Source organism: Mercenaria mercenaria, chromosome 2, assembly GCF_021730395.1.
Source record: "Mercenaria mercenaria strain notata chromosome 2, MADL_Memer_1, whole genome shotgun sequence".
Lineage (NCBI taxonomy): Eukaryota > Metazoa > Mollusca > Bivalvia > Venerida > Veneridae > Mercenaria > Mercenaria mercenaria.
Window position 1 is genome coordinate 42225019 of NC_069362.1, and position 21009 is coordinate 42246027.

Below are 21009 nucleotides of genomic sequence, written 5' to 3' on the forward strand. Positions count from 1 at the left end.
ATGAAATAACTATCAGTTACTGGGTAGAACCACTTGACTGTGGGGAATTTCTGTGGCCATGTGGTTTAGATGATCTGGCTTTGTCCATCACGACTGTGAATTCTGTATGTGCACGGATGTGTGGGCTAAATCCAGCCATCAGATTTACAGGAAGGTTGGTGATTCAATATAGAATCTTCCTCAACCTCTGGACATTAGAAGGTTGCTATATATAACCTGAACTGTGTGGGTTGGCATTGAAACCCATTATAACATTATTACTTGAAAATTGCAAAGACTAAATACAGTTAATATCTTTTTATTCTAACATATATCACTTTATCAGATTGAATGGTTTCCCCAATTGTCTTTTGTCATTTCCGATGAGTTTGAACCAAAATTAAGGCAAAGCCCAGAGGTATTAAAGAAACATGTAAACACTGTTAATGACTATTTTTTAAATTTCAGATAATATATTGAAACAATCCTATAATTTTATAAATTACAATTGGGACATTGCACTAAAAGCAGTAAAATTGCAAATCTAATTTCCCTGACAAATTAAAGTACATTAACTTTTAATGAGACATCATTATGGGAGCTCATTTAGAAGTACAAAAGAAAAAACAATTTAATAACTAACAGTAAAGGATGACTATGGAGCAAATTATTTGATTTTTACAAAAAGTTCAGAAGCTCAAAATCTCGATGTAATATTTCAAACAAATGGTTAGTCTACAGAGAATACTCAAAATCACAGGGATTCTGCATTGGACATGACACTGTTTTGTAAATAACAAAATGTATCACAACCTTGGGAATTTCATTACCATAGTCAGCCATATTTTACAAAAAATAAACCTTTTTGTTATCAACAGTATGTCCCACTTTTCTAGTTTTAATGCAAAAAGATGGATTCTTAGTGTTTTCCTGGGTTAGAAATATGGTGCCAAGTAATAAATATCTAATCTTAACAAATTTAGAAGGAAGAGAAAAAATCTTATATGCCCTTCTGACATTATTTCAAGCTCCTTCATAATAGATTTTCTTATTAGATCTACTTGACCCGACTGCTTAACCTTTAGCTTGCTAAATTTCTGAAATAGACTGGTCCATCAATCAATTTGGGCAGTGCCATTTATTATTTGATGGGGTTTTCACTGAAAATTTACTGACTGAACAGTAAACAGTGCAGCCCATGATCTTGGTCTGCGCTGGTCGCAAAGGCAGAATCACTTGCCAACAGCAGGCTAAAGGTTAAAGTTTTAACTGCCAAATAAACTCCTGTTAGTTAGATATAAAACAATAGATTAACAAAATCAACCTAATGTCAACACCTCTCAATAGCTTATACCTCGCTTCAAAAGTGGACATTTTTATTCTGACCTGTAGTTTCTTAATTCTCTGAATAACAACATCTGTGGACAAATCTTTCTTGCAAGCATTGTTGCTGTGGCTTGAACCTAACAACCAATATAAATTTCAGCATACAGTACAAAAAAATTTTGTTTGTTGTCATTTACACAACATTGTTTCCAAGAATAACAACTTCACAATAATGTTTTTACCAGGAATAACATTGTCACCAAGAATAAGAATAAAGTTGTTGCCAAAATAAATATATTTGTATACTTCATAAAAAATAATGTTAGTATCAATCAACACAAGAGTAAACCACCATAATCAAATGAGCCGTGCCATGAGAAAACCAACATAGTGGGTTTGCGACCAGCATGGATCCAGACCAGCCTGCGCATCCGCGCAGTCTGGTCAGGATCCATGCTGTTCGCTAACAGTTTCTCCAATTCCAATAGGCTTTAAAAGCGAACAGCATGGAGCCTGACCAGACTGCGCGGATGCGCAGGCTGGTCTGGATCCATGCTGGTCGCACACCCACTATGTTGGTTTTCCCATGGCACGGCTCAAATATCTTTCAATTAATTAACTGTTATGATTTTGATCAAGCTGACTACATTTAAAAGAAATAATGCAAGTACTGAAAGAGATATATATGTAATATCAATTCAATGCAAAGAGTTGAAAACTGCACTGACAAGATGTAGCCGTGAACCAAGTTTTTCGCAGCGAGGCGACAATTTTTTTTTTTTTAATAGTAAAACACCAAAAATTTCAAAATGAACAGCCTGTAATTAAATCTTTAATTAGATGTACCTGCATGCCCGAACAAACACTTGTATTCTGGGTACACAATTATATAGCTAAAACTGTTGACAGCAAGTAAACAAGCTCATGTATAATTACTGAATGCTCGCTTCACTGAATTAATCTATAGGAGGGATATAATTTTGGCACTGGTGGTCCATCTTTCCATCCGACTGGAACTATGTCTAAGACATGGTTTGGAGTATTTAAATAAACTATGGTTGAAATGTAAATTGTTATAGGGAATTGTCCCCCTTTAAATTCTAGTCAGATTGCCTGAGGAAGACAAAATGTATAGCCTTTTTGAACTTACTAAAATATATAGAGCTTGTTTTCAAATATTGCCTGCCCACTCATATTTCAATAAAACATGGTAGCAAAAACATTTAGCCTAGTAAAAATGTCTGATTTTACAATATTTTATAACAAGAAAACTGAGTTTTCGTGAGAAAATCATGATTTTTATCAAGTTTAATTTCACTTTCAAACACAAAGGAAAAGAAAAACCAGGTTTTTATTTCAATTTCAAATTTTAAAAAGTGGAGCTAAAAATCAAGAAATAAACTTTTCATCACAGAATTCTTCAATACGTGTGCCAAATATTTTTACTAGATAAATATTTCCCACTAGATCACCTCATAAAAATTTATCTTTATACCATGCACCCATGATCAAAATATCAATTTATCTTGATGTTAGGGAATGTATGGTAATTGGCTTCCACAATTTCCATTAAGCCTTCTGTACAGTTATTTATTTCTGGTGAAAATTTGCTTTAAGCAGCAAAACTTGCTTTCAGCAATGAACGTAATGACAAAAATCTTGTTTTTCCATCAGAACTCGCAATTATGAAGATTTCTTCCATATTAGGGTCTTGTTGTTTGCTGGCATTGCGATCTGAAATTAGCAAAAACATTTTAACAGAATAATGTACAAGAAAACCTCTAGCTACGATTCTGCCATTAAATAAATTACTCAGGCTTTGAGGAGAAAGCATTTCTAACGTTAATTGAATATATATATCTGACAAGATGTAGATATTGCGTAGTACTTGTAAACACCTCCAGAAATGCATGAAGATATAAAGTTCACTAAATCCTGAAAATACAAATGTATAGTATACATTTTCACTGAAAATGCTTCAATTTCAACGTTATTTTTGACATTTTTTTTCTGAAAAATTTCTTACAGATTTTTTTACAGTATTTTAGTACAATGCACGTCAGTTAACCTGAAATTTAGCCTGTTTCGTGTAAAAAAGAATACCTTTTCATGAATCAGAGGTGAAGGAATAATGACTTCAAATGTATAATGGTTTTCTGTCAAACACAGACGTTTCCCCTAAGGATCAAACTCATAACCTCTTGATCAATAGTCTTGTACTCTACCTACTTGTCTAAGTTAGCCAACAAAGGAGAACTTAAGGTTGTGGATGGTCAAAACAATCTGTAATTTCCATGCAATTTCATATTCTTTTTATACTGATTTGGCATCCTTAAACCAAAAAGATAAATTGCTTTTTCCCTCCAACCCAAGTATGGCAAAATCACATATGAAGAATACTTGACTGAACAGAAAGGTTTTATACATTATGGGTGTACTACCTTAATTAAACAGATTATGACTTCTTACCTTTTCTATGAGTTGGATTCTATTTTTGTCTGCTAATACTTTTAGATCTTTTATATCTCTTATACCCCAGGATGGATCCCTGTGGAAACAAGTAAGGTAAACTTAGACGGTGAATTAAATCTTGCAGAATGGAACAAGGTCTGGCTAATAAAAGTTTGTGCATTTAAATTTGGCATTAATAAATTTTCGCAGTTTTTTTTTTTTTTCTTACTGAAATGCCCAAAAATTATTTACATTCTCTTGAATTTCTAACATTTTGACCTAATTAATAATAACTCCTCATAAATTTTGCTGAGTTCCATAATGCTGTCAGCTTTATATCTGAGAGGCATTTTCTACTGTATGTAGCTAATACCTGGTAACAGGACCATCACAAGATTTTTGCCAAAGTTACTTCCTTAAGAAAGTTTGAGCTAAATCAAATAAATGCAAGTTAAAGACAAAATCATGCCAAGTTCAATGAAAACATTATTAAAACAAGAGGGCCAAGATGGCCCTAAGTTGCTCATCTGAGTAATGCACAATAACAGTGTAAACATGTTTTACCTAGTGATTTCATGGAGACTAATATTCTGAAAAATTTTCATTAAGATTGGACCAAAAAACGTGGCCTCTTGAGTGTAAACAAGCTTATTCTTTGATTTGACCTGGTGATCTAGTTTTTGACCCTACATGACCCAGATAAAAACTCATCCGATATTTCATGCACACAAACATTCTGACCAAGTTTCATGCACATCAAATGAACAAGAATGTTAATAAGCTTTCCCTTTGAATTGCCGTGACCTAGTTTTTGACCCCATATGACTCACTTTCGAATCTGGCCTAGAAATCATCAAGATAAACATTCTGACCAAGTTTCATGAAGATAGGATCATAAATGTGGCCTCTAGGTTGTTAACAAGCTTTTCCTTTGATTTGACCTAATGACCTAGTTTTTGACCTGATATGACCCAGTTTTGATCCAGGCCTAAAAATCATCAAGATAATCATTCTGTACAAGTTTGTATCAAATCAAAGCATAAATGAAACCTCTATATGGCTGAAAGGGCCAAACTAGAAAAGTTTGCCCCTTTCAGTTACTCCAGAACCCAGGAGGGAATCTAGCCGGTTTTCAAAAGAAACTGAGATCTTATTGTGACTTAAGTTGTGTGTAAGTGTGGCTTAAATCAAATATAAAATGTCACTTCTATCGTGTTCACAAGGTAAAATTTAACATATTTTGGCTCTTTCAGGGGTTAATCAGGGGCTGTATCTCCAGAACCTATGATTGGAACTAACAGATTCATCATGGAATCCAAGATTTATTGTTGTTGATGCTATTTTGCAAGTTTGTATCAAATCAAACCGTAAATAAAGTCTCTATATGGCTGCAAAAGCCAAAATAGCAAATTTTGGCCCTTTAAGGGGACATAACTCTGGAACCCATGATGGGATCTGGCCAGTTTTCGAAAGGACCTGAGATATTATGCCAATACAAGTTGTGTGCAAGTCTGATTAAAATATATTGCAAAATGTGGTCTCTATCGTGTTCACAAGCCAAAAACTGCAAATTTTGGACCTTTAAGGGGCCATAACTCTGGAACCCATGATGGGATATGGCCAGTTTTCGAAAGGAGCCGAGATATTATGCCAATACAAGTTGTGTGCAAATTTGATTAAAATTGATTGCAAAATGTGGTCTCTATCGTGTTCACAAGAAATTGTGAACGGATGGACGGACGACGGACAGATCACGAACAAAATGCAATCACAAAAGCTCACCCTGTCACTACGTGACAGGTTAGCTAAACAAGAGGGCCAAGATGGCCCTAGGTCGCTCACCTACGAAAAAACACTCCATAACAGTGTAAAACATGTTTGACCTAGTGATTTCATGGAAACAAATATTCTGACCAATTTTCATTAAGATTGGACCAAAAAATTGGTCTATTGCGATAAAACAAGCATTTTCTTAGATATGACCTAGTTTTTGACCCTAGATGACCCATTTTCAAACTCGACCTAGATTTTATCAAGGCAATCATTCTGACCAAAATTCATGAAGATCAACTGAAAAATACAGCCTCTATCACATACAGAAGTTTTTTCTTTGATTTGACCAAGTGACCTAGTTTTTGACCTCAGATGACCCATATTCAAATTTGACCTAGATTTCATTAAGGCAATCAACCTGATCAAATTTCATAAAAATCAATTGAAAAAAACAGTTTCTATCGCATACACAAGATTTTTCTTTAATTTGACCTAGTGACCTGGTTTTTGACCTCAGATAACCCATATTCAAAATCGACCTAGATTTCATCAAGGCAATCACTCTGACCAAATTTCATGAAGATCAATTGAAAAATACATCCTCTATTGCATACACAATTTTTTTCTTTGATTTGACCTAGTGACCTAGTTTTTGACCCCAGATGACCCATTTTCGAACTCGGCCTAGATTTTATCAAGGTAATCATTCTGGCTAAAATTCATGAAGATCAGTTGATAAATACAGCCTCTATTGCATACACAAGGTTTTTCTTTGATTTGACCTAGTGACCTAGTTTTTGACCCCAGATGACCCATTTTCGAACTTGGTCTAAATTTCATCAAGGTAATCATTCTGACCAAAATTCATGAAGATCAATTGAAAAATACAGCCTCTATCGCATACACAAGGGTTTTACGTGATATGACCTAGTGACCTAGTTTTTGACCCCAGATGACCCATTTTCGAACTCGGCCTAGATGTCATCAAGGTAATCATTCTGACCAAAATTCATGAAGATCAATTGAAAAATACAGCCTCTATCGCATACACAAGGTTTTTCTTTGATTTGACCTAGTGACCTAGTTTTTGACCGAGATGACCCATTTTCGAACTCGGCCTTTATTTCATCAAGGCAATCATTCTGACCAAAATTCATGAAGATCAATTGAAAAATACAGCCTCTATCGCATACACAAGGTTTTTCTTTGATTTGACCTAGTGACCTAGTTTTTGACCCGAGATGACCCATTTTCGAACTCGGCCTAGATTTGATCAAGGTAATCATTCTGACCAATATTCATGAAGAAGAATTGAAAAATACAGCCTCTATCGCATACACAAGGTTTTTCTTCGATTTGACCTAGTGACCTAGTTTTTGACCCGAGTTGACCCATTTTCGAACTCGGCTTAGATTTCATCAAGGTTATCATTCTGACCAATATTCATGAAGATTAATTGAAAAATACCGCCTCTATCGCATACACAAGGTTTTTCTTTGATTTGACCTAGTGACCTAGTTTTTGACCCGAGATGACCCATTTTCGAACTCGGCCTAGATTTCATCAAAGTTATCATTCTGACCAATATACATGAAGATTAAATGAAAAATACAGCCTCTATCGCATACACAAGGTTTTTCTTTGATTTGACCTAGTGACCTAGTTTTTGACCCAAGATGACCCATTTTCGAACTCGGCCTAGATTTCATCAAGGTTATCATTCTGACAAATATTCATGAAGATTAATTGAAAAATACAGCCTCTATCGCATACACAAGCTAAATGTTGACAGACGACGGACGACAGACGACGGACACGACGGACGCCGGACATCGAGCGATCAGAAAAACTCACCTGAGCATTGCTCAGGTGAGCTAAAAAACATTTAGTCAGATGTAAACTGGAGCATCAATGTGTGGAGCAAAATATGTCCAAAGCAATGAGCAGATCATGTTTAAGCATTGTGGAGAAACTTGCAGACAGCACCATCACAGAACACATCAATCTGATCACTTCACATTTTATTGACCATAAGAGGATGTTCTTTCATATTAATTGCAATATTTCACGCATGGGCTGACACTTGGGTAGACCCACTGACCTTCCTGAAGCCAACTGGATGGCTTCCTCACATGAAAACATCTTATACCCCAAGCCAGGTTTATGGATAATCTCAAATGACAAAATTTAATTCTATAAATACCTAGCTTTGAGAGATTGGTCAAATCTTACATTACTGTCCGGTTCCAAAACACCATCCTCTGCATATGGCTGTAAAGAAACATGCATAACTGTAATTAAAACAAGAGGACCATGATGGTCCTGAATCGCTCACCTATCCCAACATGACCCAGTGTTCAACTGAGTATGACGTCGTTATTTCTATTATTTGACATAGTGACCTAGTTTTTGAGCACATGTGACCTAGATATCATCAAGATAAAAAATTCTGACCAATTTTCATGAAGATCCATTGAAAAATATGGCCTCTAGAGAGATCACAAGGTTTTTCTATTATTTGACCTAATGACCTAGTTTTTGAAGGCACATGACCCACTTTTAAACTTGACCTAGATATCATCAAGGTGAACATTCTCACCAATTTTCATGAAGATCCATTGAGAAATATGGCCTCTAGAGAGGTCACAAGGTTTTTCTATTTTTCGACCTACTGACCTAGTTTTTGACCGCACATGACCCAGTTACGAACCTGACCTAGATATCATCAAGCTGAACATTCTCACCAATTTTCATGAAGATCCATTGAGAAATATGGCCTCTAGAGAGGTCACAAGGTTTTTTCTATTTTTAGACCTACTGACCTAGTTTTTGACCCCGCCTGACCCAGTTTCGAATTTGACTTAGATATCATCAAGGTAAACATTCTGACCAATTTTCATGAAGATCCATTGAGAAATATGGCCTCTAGAGAGGTCACAAGGTTTTTCTATTTTTAGACCTACTGACCTAGTTTTTGACCGCACGTGACCCAGTTTCGAACTTGACCTAGATATCATCAAGGTGAACATTCTGACCAATTTTCATGAAGATCCATTGAGAAATATGGCCTCTAGAGAGGTCACAAGGTTTTTCTATTTTTAGATCTACTGACCTAGATTTTGACCCCACATGACCCAGTTTCGAACTTGACCTAGATATCATCAAGATGAACATTCTGACCAATATTCATGAAGATCTCATGAAAAATATGGCCTCTAGAGAGGTCACAAGGTTTTTCTATTTTTAGATCTACTGACCTAGTTTTTAACCCCACGTGACCCAGTTTCGATCTTGACCTAGATATCATCAAGCTGAACATTCTGACCAATTTTCATGAAGATCCATTGAGAAATATGGCCTCTAGAGAGGTCAAAAGGTTTTTCTGTTTTTAGACCTAATGACCTAGTTTTTGACCCTACGTGACCCAGTTTCGAACCTGACCTAGATATCATCAAGGTAAACATTCTGACCAATATTCATGAAGATCTCATGAAAAATATGGCCTCTAGAGAGGTCACAAGGTTTTTCTATTTTTAGATCTACTGACCTAGTTTTTAACCCCACGTGACCCAGTTTCGAACTTGATCTAGATATCATCAAGATGAACATTCTCACCAATTTTCATGAAGATCCATTGAGAAATATGGCCTCTAGAGAGGTCACAAGGTTTTTCTATTTTTAGACCTACTGACCTAGTTTTTGACCCCACCTGACCCAGTTTCGAACTTGACCTAGATATCATCAAGGTGAACATTCTGACCAATTTTCATGAAGATCTTGTGAAATATATGGCCTCTAGAGAGGTCACAAGGTTTTTCTATTTTTAGATCTATTGACCTAGATTTTGAAGGCATGTGACCCAGTTTCGAACTTGACCTAGATATCATCCAGATGAACATTCTGACCAACTTTCATAAAGATCCCATGAAAAATGTGACCTCTAGAGTGGTCACAAGCAAAAGTTTACGGACGCACGGACGGACGACGGACACCGCGCGATCACAAAAGCTCACCTTGTCACTTTGTGACAGGTGAGCTAAAAAGACTTGATGTAACTTCAGCAAACTGTCAGGCTTTAGAAACAGTACACTCAGTCTGTCACATTATTGATAAAAGTGACAAAATGTATTTTATATTATAACAAGAGCTGTCCGTAAGACAGCCAAGCTGGACTATTCGAAATATTGTCACAGAAGCAGGAAATTATTACCCAAAATGTTAAATATCAAAAGAGTTTTAAGTTCGAAACGGGACATAATTTGACCAAAATGGATATCAGAGTTATGGGACTTGACCCTATCAACTAGTTTAATAACCCCGAAGAAACATGTTAAGTTTCAATTCCATATCTGCATTAGTTTTGGAGATAGTAACTTGCATGTAAAACTTTAACCAGAATTTTCTAAGTCCAAAAGGGGGCATAATTTGCTCAAAATACATGTTAAGAGTTATGGAACTTGACCCAGTGAGGTTGGTAACTGACCTAGAAAAAGAATAAATAAGTTTCAAAGCTATATGCCTTTTGGTAATAGCTGTATGTATTTGCACGCAAAACTTAAACCAGGATTTTCTAAGTCCAAAAGGGGGCATAATTTGCCCAAAATACATGTCAGAATTATGGGACTTGATTCTATCAACTAGTTTTATAGCCCCGAAGACACATGTGAAGTTTCAATTTAATATCTGCATTAGTTTTGGAGATAGTAACTTGCATGTAAAACTTTAACCAGGATTTTCTAAGTCCAAAAGGGGGCATAATTTGCTCAAAATACATGTCAGAGTTAAGGGACTTGACCCAGTGAGGTAGGTAATTGATCTAGAAAAAGAAAAAATAAGTTTCAAATCAATATGCCTTTTAGTAATAGCTGTATGTACTTGCACGCAAAACTTTAACCAGAATTTTCTAAGTCCAAAAGGGGGCATAATTTGGCCAAAATACATGTCAGAGTTATGGGACTTGACCCAGTGAGGTAGGTAATTGATCTAGAAAAAGAAAAAATAAGTTTCAAATCTATATGCCTTTTAGTAATAGCTGTATGTACTTGCACGCAAAACTTTAACCAAAATTTATTAAGTACAAAAGGGGGCATAATTTGGCCTAAATGAAGGTCAGAGTTATGAGACTCGGTGCTATCAACTAGTTTTATAACCCCGAAGACACATGTGAAGTTTCAATTCAATATCTGCATTAGTTTTGGAGATAGTAACTTGCATGTAAAACTTTAACCAGAATTTTCTAAGTCCAAAAGGGGGCATAATTTGCTCAAAATACATGTTAGAGTTATGGAACTTGACCCAGTGAGGTTGGTAATTGACCTAGAAAAAGAATAAATAAGTTTCAAAGCTATATGCCTTTAAATGATAGCTGTATGTACTTGCATGCAAAAACTTAACCAAGGTGTGACGCCGATGCCGACGCCGACGCCGACGCCGACGCCAGGGTGAGTAGAATAGCTAGACTATTCTTCGAATAGTCGAGCTAAAAACAGCCATGAGCTAAACAGAATTGGATTTTTCGTATGACTAAATTTGCAGAGCATAAAATCGATTTTAAATGTTATTACTCCCAACATTGTTACTTGGAAATGACTAAATTATAAAGAATTGATAGCTGTATCTTTTACTAGTTTCGAGGTACTATTGATTGGTAATTCAAGAAATTATTCCATATATCTTCATTTCTGTTTCACCACAAATGCTTTCAATCCCAAATTTGATGAATTTTTACTATCAGAGGGTAAGAGATGAACATGATGAAAATTCTATTTTTTTCCAGCTTACCCCGTATGTTATTAATAATCCATCTGGTTTTAACAAAGCTCCTGCTGCGTCAAATAAACCCTGAAAATAAATACCCCAAAAAATTAATTCAACCCATGGTAATTTAAGCATTTGGCACAAGGTCAGTTATGACCATACCAATTATGTGGTAGAGTATGTGGCATGATCAATGTCTGCATTTGTTTAATAGAGATATTTTTCAAAAAATGACAGATCTGTTAAACTACATGTTTCAATCTTCATTTTCCCACTTCAAAAACAGATTTATTAAAAATCTCTATTATATGAAGTTTAGACCTGTGAACAGCATCAACATATTCAACATAATGTAAATTCTTGCACAAATCTATAAATATATCACAAAGAAAGCATGATTATCAAATCAGAATTGTAAACATATGCTGCAACAACTTCCATTTAATAAACTTTGAATCAAAATTTCCTTGAAGTGACACACTTACCACTGCAGTCTCCCAAGGTGAAATATGTACCATGTTTGCATTATAAATAACATCACAGGTGGCTGCATTTATCATCCCAGGCCAGCTTGTCACTGGGACAGTAATGTCTATTTTTGAAGGTGGTTTCACATTGGACAACTTATGATGTGATATATACGCAGTTATACTGTAAATACAAGAACAGTTAACAATATTTTTCAACAATATTGCCATGAACATAACCTCACCTCTTTATCACCGTAAGTGGAAAGGCTCAGATCTACTGATCACGGGGGTCATGAGTTTGATCCCCGGGCAAGGCGTAATACTGTTTTCCATGACGACTGATACGAGACACAGTGTCTCAAATCATTTGTCCTTTGCCTCTTATTCATGTGGGGAAGTTAGTAGCAACTTGCAGAGAACAGGTTAATACTGGTACGGAATCCAGGAATACTGGTTGGGTAAAATGCCGGCTATAACGTAACTGAAATACTGTTGAAAAACAAAGCTAACCCCAAAACAAAAAAGCAAATTCGATGAATTGGTATCCCCCGCTGAAAGGGTTTGTGGTGAGGAATGGCAAAAAAAATATATCCGGCAAAAAGTTAAGGATTTTACTAAGAAACAAATAATTTCATTTAGTCAAAATCAATTTAACAGAAAATGAATGCTTTATTTTTTGTGGGGGGAGGGGGGGTGCAGCGGGGGTGACCAGGTGAGGGTATGAAACTTCACATGTTCATTATAAATATTGATGGAAAATTAAAAATAAAAAAAAAATGGGGTGGGGGAGGGGGGGGATGCATGATCAGGGTGGTAGGCATGACTGGGTGGAGAAGTGAGGTGGGGGAACGGTACAACTTTGCATGTTGATAAATATTCATAGAAGGTTTGAAATTTTTTTTAAAAGGAATGACAAAAATTTTTCGGGGGGGGGGGGGGGGGGGGGGGGGGGGGAGAGGGTGTGACCAAGGCAAGGTGGTGACCAGGTGTGGGTACACAACTTCACATGTTTATAATAAATGTTCATGGAAAAGAATGAAAGAAGTTTAATGAAATTCTACCAATTGGTTGGTTTGTTATGTACAAATCTGTGGATTTTTAAACAATTAAAGGGCAATAACTCTAAGAAAAATTGACCAATTCAAAAAAAAACTTGAAGGGCATCATCGTAGTATGTTGGTTCATGTTTATTTCAAGTAACTGAGAAATGGCTGCAGACAGACATTTTTCATTAAATCAAGGGCAATAACTCTAAGGGAAATTGACCAATCCCAAAAAAAACTTGATGGGCATCATCGCAGTATGTTGGTTCATGTTTATTTCAAGTTTTATGAAATTCTACCTGCTAGTTACTGAGAAATGGCTGTGGATGCAAGGCAGGACAATGCCATTTCAATACCCCCCTCCCGATTTCATCGGCGGGGATAACAAATATCAGCCTAAGCTTCACAACCAATGTTTTTTGGCTAAATGTTTCATGTAAATTTTCCCCCAATGAAAATAATGGTCCTTTTACAGCCATTAAAGCAAGATGCGGCAAAATTCATTAAAACCCCTAAGGAAATAACATTTAAAAACTAGCATCATGTAAAAGTTGAAATATGTGTACAAAAGTTGATGAGATAAAGTAATATATAAGTTATCCTTTTAGAAAACCAAGAGTGTCAACAGCCACTTAATTTTTCGTAGGGCAAAACTTTTGAAACAACTCATAAACTTGTGGTTATATTCTTCGGACAAAAACATTTTCCAAGGCACATATATACAACCACTGTCACTAAACCTATGCCAATTATGTAATGTTTTACCTGTTCAAATGCAACGGATCAAAATCACTTGGTTGAAATGTAGCTTGTTTAAAGTGTTCAGCAAAATGTGTCACATGCTGGCCAGTCCCTGATGCTATCTCAAGAAAATAACCATTGAAATCTGCAGATAAATATTTCCGTAATACTTCTAATATTGCTTCTTTATTTCTGTCTGCAGCTGCGGCCTGTTGCATGTTCACCTAAAAAGAAGAAAAAATCTGAAAACACCAACACTACAACATACTTGTCGGGCTATATAGGGTTATAATGGTTTTTGAATGTGCTTGACACATTCAGCTTATACTAATTTATTTTATAGCTCGAATGTGGTGAAAGCATCAAGCTTATTTGAATCACTCTCAAGTCCACTTCCTGGAAAACCTAGGACTGGTGTCATATGAGATGGTGTGGTCATTACCCTAGACTAGCTCCTAGACTATGATATATCTTTTTACATTTTTATGATTGAATGTAGTAAAATCTCAAAAATAGACTGGTTTTTGTATCTATGAAATTGAATTTGACAAAAAAGGGGAAAATGTAGAAATAAATTTATTATCAGTCTAGTGGCTAGTCTATCATTACCTCAGTGGGGCTTGAACCTGTGACCCCCGGGATGAGTGGCTGACATCTTAACCATTAGACCACCACTCCACTGACACATTTCATTAACACAAAATATATTATGCCTATTTTCAGTAATGTTATCTCAGATATTATAATAATAAATATATTTGGAGGTTTTATTGTGTCCATTGTTCTAGATTACCTCCCTTTATGGCATTAACAGCATCAGTTTATCAACATTGAAAGTAGTGCATTTCTAACCACGTTAATAATATGCATATTCTCTATTTGTACAGATGCTTCTTTTGATACATTTTAAAAGTTAAAATCATTATGGAGCTATAAATTTCATAAGCAAAAATATTAACATCCTTCCAGTCCATAAATATTAAATAACATGCATTATTCCTTGACTGAACTACCCATTACATCTTGATATTATACTGAGTAGATGAAATTTAAAAAAAAACCTGCAAGGAGAAAAAAAACAATAATGGTAATAGAATGTCCTCAATAGCCTGAAGACAAATGAGAAATAAACATGACAAACATTCATGCGTCACAATACTGGCCACAGTTTTTATTATAAATTTCGACACAGAGAAACATTTTAACAGCAGAATTCATTTAAATCATTTAAACTGCAAACACATTATTGTTGCAAATATTTCAACTTGTTAGTTGCACTGTATAAACATATCTATAGATTTATTAACTTTATTATCATAACTTAAAGGCACATTAAAATATAAACAACAATAAAAAAACAACAGCAGCAACAATATTATGTATACGAAACTAATATTATCTAGATGACATTATTTCTCAAGTTCATGCTCTGTGCAACAAAATTAATATAATTCTGTTCCTCATTTAGTATACTCCATGCAGATATCAGCTTAAATTGCCATTTAAATTTCTTAAATTCCTTGTTAAAATATCACATATTCAGACAACATTAAAGTTTATTATGGAAAAGTACAGACATTTTGGAAGAACATTTCTTCCTCTCTGTCTCTGTCTATGGTGTTTTTCATCAGATTGCCCCATATTTTCTCCCTGATATGTAATTTGCACAATCCTATGTAAATTATTTATAGATAATGAGACCACCTAAAAGTTCAGGCCTTTAAATTTAAACAGTCAGTCATTATCAACTACAAAATATTGCAGCACTGTACTTGACCTAAAAGTGCTCTTGTATAGTTTGTCCTACTTTAAACTTACAGCTATGTGCCCTGTCATAAGTTGAAAGATAGACACTTGCTTAGTCACTTAGTGTACTTTTGCGTATCATCTACCAATCGCTTTACATCAGACTGTGAAACACAACCCAGCCTAGTTCCGTCTACCATAACTTAATTGATGTTATTTTTGTTTACACATGGTTGTGACCATTTCAGCTCAGAGATCCAAAGCAGTATAAAAACATTTCTGAAAGACTGAGTCTGAAGTAGCATTATAACCCAAAGAAAGCTAACTTGCAAACTCTTGATTTACAATGTCAAAAAAATGTGTCCACAAAAAAAATGAAATGCTCACATCTGCATGCTTTTCAAACCTAGATTGAAGAGTTGCAAAGAGTGTATTTTAGATATTGTATGATTTTTAAGGCATAAAAGGGTGCAAACTGGAAACTTTACAGGGTTTATACATGCTTTTCCATAGTGAATGTACCACATATATTTGAAGATTTGTTGAATGTAGTCCAATTAATAGGATGTTTTGGGACAGTGTTGGGAATGCTTTCTGGTACATTTATGATGTATCTGTAATGATTACATCTCTGATAATGAATTTATGTTGAAATTAAAGCATAAAACTTGCAGTTAGCTGTGGACACTTTTGCACAAAAACCTGAAAAAAAATATTGTTACATGTATGTCAAAATCTAGGACACAACAAACACCCCATAAAATTTTCAGTAGATATTACGTCCCCAAAACACAAATGCTTTGTCATTCAGTCAAAAATAGAGTCCAAAAAAGTATTTTAATCTTGTTATAAAAACTAATATAAAACCTTAAATGTGGTGGTGCCTGGTGGTTGCTAGTCCAAATAATTGTACTCGAGAGTTGAATATCGTTATATTATTTTGACTTGTCGATATCCGCCACCGAGTACAATCCAGAAAAGGTAAAGAATGTGGTAGCCCTGTCCTCTTCTTTGCGTAAGTAACACCCAATGGAATCCGTTGGGCGGGAATTATGTTATAATAATGCAACGGATAAAAAAAAGAAATACATACATAGAAAGCCTGTAATTTTTCCTTTTCAATGATGTATATATTACCGAGATTTCTTGAGAAAAATTCAAACTATGGCAGTTAAAAAATTGCCAAGGTTTAACACGAGTGTACTACATATTGGAAAATGGCTGATCACCGGTAAACATTACTACACGAAGCGTTTTCATTGGTCACGTCTCCGACCCACAGGCACCAGTATCGGACCTGGGACAAAAATATTTTTGTTTTCATCCCAAATGAGTTCAAAATGAAAAATATGTAGTAAAATATGAGCCCCCTTCAAAATATACATATGTCTACTGAAGGCCAGAATCTCGAGAATCGAGCCTGCGAGCAATGGGTTCACTTCCCGGGCCGTTGTGAAAAAAATTCTTTAGACAATTAAATAAACTGCCTATCACCATTTCACGTGTACATTTAGCTACGAAATGAGACCGACCCCAAGTCTCTAGCCCTTCCCGTTCATGAAATATCTATCAGAAAACGAGTGCCTTGCTGTTGCAAGTTCCAGGTAGACAGAAATGTGGCACAACGCAACGGTACGAAATAGCGGACTAAAATATGCTTGTCAGCCTAGCAAGGGTCAAATTCAATGAAAAATACTAAATAGTATAAATAAATACATAAACTAGGGCCACTCACAACCGTCAGTAGCATCTCAAACACGCGATATTGGCGTTTCAAATTTTTCCATGGTCTTTCAATTGAATGCTACGCCATTGAACAGAATTCATAAAGTATTTTTAAACACAATTTCTGATTGGCCAATAGCAACACACCTCCGACAGAACCGCATCGTTTCGCACAAAATTACTCTGATATTATCATATCGGTTTCAATGGCGGATAATACAATTGAAAGATCGACAGAAAAATGAAAAAGTAAATATCGTGTGTAGCAGATGCTACTGACGGTGGTGAGTGGCCATAATTTGCATATTTAGTAATACTTGTTATTAATGTCAAATGAATTTGGCCCTTGCTAGGCTGACAAACATCTTTTAGTCCGTGATTTCGTACCGTTGCGTTGTGCCACATTTCTATCTACCTGGAACTTGCAGCAGAAAGGCATTCGTTTTCTGATAGATATTTCATGAACTGGAAGGGCTAGAGACATGGGGTCGGTCTCATTTTGTAGCTAAATGTACACGTTAAATGGTGATAGGCAGTTTGTTTAATTGTATAAAGAATTTTTTTCACAACGGCCCGGGAAGTGAACCCATTGCTCGCAGGCTCGATTCTCAAGATTCTGGCCTTCAGTAGACATATGTATATTTTGAAGGGGGCTCATATTTTACTACATATTTTTCATTTTGAACTCATTTAGGATGAAAACAAACATATTTTTGTCCCAGGTCCGATACTGGTGCCTGTGCTCCGACCGCCATTACATGAAGACGAGTGAAACGTTAGAGGTTTAAATTTTTTACAACAGAAATTCTTGATAAATATGTCCTGTTCTTATGTTTTTTATTTACTATTTATGATTTAAAACAACAGGTATGCAGTAAGGGCTAAAGAAAAATCGTGACTACTGATAAATCGTAATTTCAGTTGACCACAGTTTCCACCACAGTTTTGATTGTTTCTGGTTGAGACCTCTAGGTAGACAACGTAAAATATCTAAATGTAAAATCGGTCTGCCCGAGGTCTCATTATTTAGACTAGGTGGTTGCTATCTCAGTATCTGATTCTTTAGCTAGCCCACAGTCTTAGAAATCAATGTTGTCACTAGAAAAAAAATGAAGCATTCGATGAATAACATTGTTACTTTGTTTATTATCAATTCAAAGAGGTTTTTTATGTTTACTTACTTTGAAGTATCTTTGAAATGTTCTTTTGAAGAAATGGGACATGTACACTGCAAATGGGAACAATTAAATAAGGGGAAGTAACCTGTATATTACATTAAATGGCGCGATGTTTACTAAGGTAAGTAACTATGTTTTACTAAATTCATCTATATATAGATCACTATTCCAATAATAATACATTGTCTCTCCAACTAAAAAATAACATTACATGTGCTCTTTCACATAGAGTAGTAGAGTAGAATTGGACAGACACATTTTACTTTAATCTGTCTAATTATCGTACCGGTGAAAAACACGCCTTGTTATTTCACATATTGTGATGAGCTGAATTTATGGACATGCAGATTGGCCAAGACGTTTACAATTGCATTTATAATATCAGTTTGCATAAAAACCCAAACCAAGGAATTAATGAAATACGTATTTATTACTTGTTTGCATTAACCACCCCAAAATACCCATGCATGTTATGTTCAAAAGCAGTGAAGTGGGGTCAACGTGCCCTAGCCTGTGACAACTGCGATAAATGGTGTCACGTATCCTGTATGGCCATAACAACAACTGACTACGACCTACTCGCAAACTCCTCAGCCACATGGATTTGTAGCTCATGTGACGCCCCAAACCTTAGTAAACTGTATGATTCCATTCCGGCAGACAATAACAGTTATGAGTGTTTGAGTTCCCTTTCAAGCGAATCAGTTTCACTTCGAAGTCCGTTATCCTCATCCATCAATTGGCAGTCCAACAGCAACATCCACCCCACGACAAACAATGGAACCCACAGCCATACTACCTCGCAAAGCATTGCGTACTGTTGTGATAAACTTCCAAAGTATCAAGAATAAAGTCCCAGAAACTCAAGCTCTAACTGACAATGCGGAGCCTGATGTTATCATAGGCACCGAGACATGGTTGAATAGCAACATATCATCTTCTGAAGTCCTTCCTTCCAGTTACAACGTGTTTAGGAAAGATAGGTCTGATGGTTATGGAGGAGTCCTTATTGCAGTTAAGAACGACATCGTTTGTACCCCCATATAGTCGCCAGCAACGATTATGAGCTCTTGAGTGTCAAGTTGCATGCCAACAGATCTAAGTCTATAATTACAGGAGCATACTATCGCCCACCGAATACAACATCCGACGAACATGCAAAACAAGTTACAGAAGACCTGGCCAAACTACGAATGGAGCATCAGAAATGCAACTTCTGGATTGGCGGAGATTTCAACCTGCCGGACATTGACTGGCCCTCCCAAACGGTCAACTCCTACCAATACCCTGCTAGCATGTCAAACCTCTTTCTAAACATACCAACCCAGTGCGGCGTGGTGCAGGTTGTGGAATCTCCAACACGAGGCAGCAAGATTCTCGATCTCTTTTTCACCAACAACCCATTCCTAGTAGAGAAGTGTAAACTAACCCCCGGTGTGGGAGATCATGATGCTATTCTTGTCGACACTCTTTTCAGACCTAGAAGAGTGAAACCTACAAAAAGGAAAATCTATCTTTGGGACAAAGCCGACACCTCAGATCTTAAAGATGAAACGGCACGATATGCACGCACTTTCATCACCGAGTCCTTTCCATCTATCGACTCCATGTGGTCATCACTCCGTGATAATATACTTCGCCTCTTGAATATTCACGTTCCACACAAGCTTACTCGTTCCAAACACACAGATCCTTGGATAAACACCGAAACCAGACGACTAACTAGGCGGAAGCTAAGGGCATTTCAAAAGGCAAAGACCACCGGAAACCGAAGGGACATACAAAGGTACAATCGCCTGAAGTCAACATGTCAGAAATCTATCCGCCAAGCCCATGACAACTACATGCGAAACATTATCAGTCCAGAGGCAAAACAGAATCCAAAGAAGTTCTGGTCCTTCATAAAAGGCAAGAAGCAAGAGTCTTCGGGAGTCTCCCGCCTGAGAAGCTCGGATGGTCTAATCCATAGCGAATCTAACACAAAAGCCAACATCCTCAATGCCCAATTCCAGTCAGCATACACCAAGGAGGACCTAACTACTATGCCAAACAAAGGTCCAAGCCCATATGACCCTATGGCTCCTATTATATGACATCACCAGGCGTTGAAAAGCTATTGCGAAACCTGCAACCCCACAAAGCCACAGGACCGGACTCCATACCTGCACGCTTCCTGAAGGAACTATCAACTGAGCTCGCTCCTGCCCTCACACACATGTATCAAGCTTCTCTGGATGCTGGATGTGTCCCAGAAGACTGGAAAATGGCCCATGTTGTTCCGATCTTCAAAAAGGGAGATAAGAGCAAGGCAGCCAACTATCGGCCGGTATCACTTACCTCCATCTGCTCCAAAGTAAAGGAACATATTCTTCACTCCAGCATCATGGACCACTTTCAACGGCACTCGATCCTAACAGACCTCCAGCACGGATTCCGCAGCAAGCGTTCATGCGAAACACAGCTGATTGCCACGATTCAGGACTTGGCTAGCGGACTGTCAGAGGACAATCAAAAAGATGTCATTCTCCTGGACTTTGCCAAAGCCTTCGACAAAGTTCCCCACCAACGCTTGCTGTACAAACTTTGCCACTATGGGATCCATGGTTCCACCTTGAGTTGGATCGAAAGCTTCCTCAGTGGAAGGAAACAACATGTTCTCATAGAGGGGGCCATATCAAATGAGGCAGATGTAGCCTCGGGCGTTCCACAAGGTACGCACTGTTATGGGGCCTCTGCTATATCTGGCATTCATCAACGACCTTCCGGAAGTTGTCAGCTCGCATGTAAAGCTCTTTGCAGATGATTGCCTTATATACCGGA

General features: G+C 36.6%; 2 protein-coding genes across 3 annotated transcripts; one reads left to right on the forward strand and one right to left on the reverse strand.

Moving 5' to 3' along the window:
- Window positions 1–282: 282 nt before the first annotated feature.
- LOC123562147 (methyltransferase-like 26) lies at window positions 283–18285 on the reverse strand. 2 transcript variants are annotated; one of them, XM_053536319.1, is made up of 7 exons: window positions 18193–18285; window positions 13565–13764; window positions 11772–11937; window positions 11311–11370; window positions 7733–7800; window positions 3775–3853; window positions 283–3039 (listed from the first exon to the last, which is right to left on the reverse strand). In XM_053536319.1, exons 1-7 carry the CDS (start codon window positions 18232–18234, stop codon window positions 2989–2991), a joined length of 666 nt encoding a protein of 221 aa, XP_053392294.1. In that variant the 5' UTR covers window positions 18235–18285; the 3' UTR covers window positions 283–2988. The 2 variants fall into 2 exon arrangements, with proteins under 2 accessions (XP_053392294.1, XP_053392298.1); XM_053536323.1 differs by lacking the exon at window positions 18193–18285 and adding an exon at window positions 16380–16511.
- Window positions 18286–18966: 681 nt separating this feature from the next.
- LOC128549116 (uncharacterized) lies at window positions 18967–20282 on the forward strand. Its single transcript, XM_053525404.1, has 2 exons — window positions 18967–19180; window positions 19306–20282. The coding sequence occupies exons 1-2, from the start codon at window positions 18967–18969 to the stop codon at window positions 20280–20282; spliced, it is 1191 nt and encodes a 396-aa protein (XP_053381379.1).
- The last annotated feature ends 727 nt before the right edge of the window (window positions 20283–21009 follow it).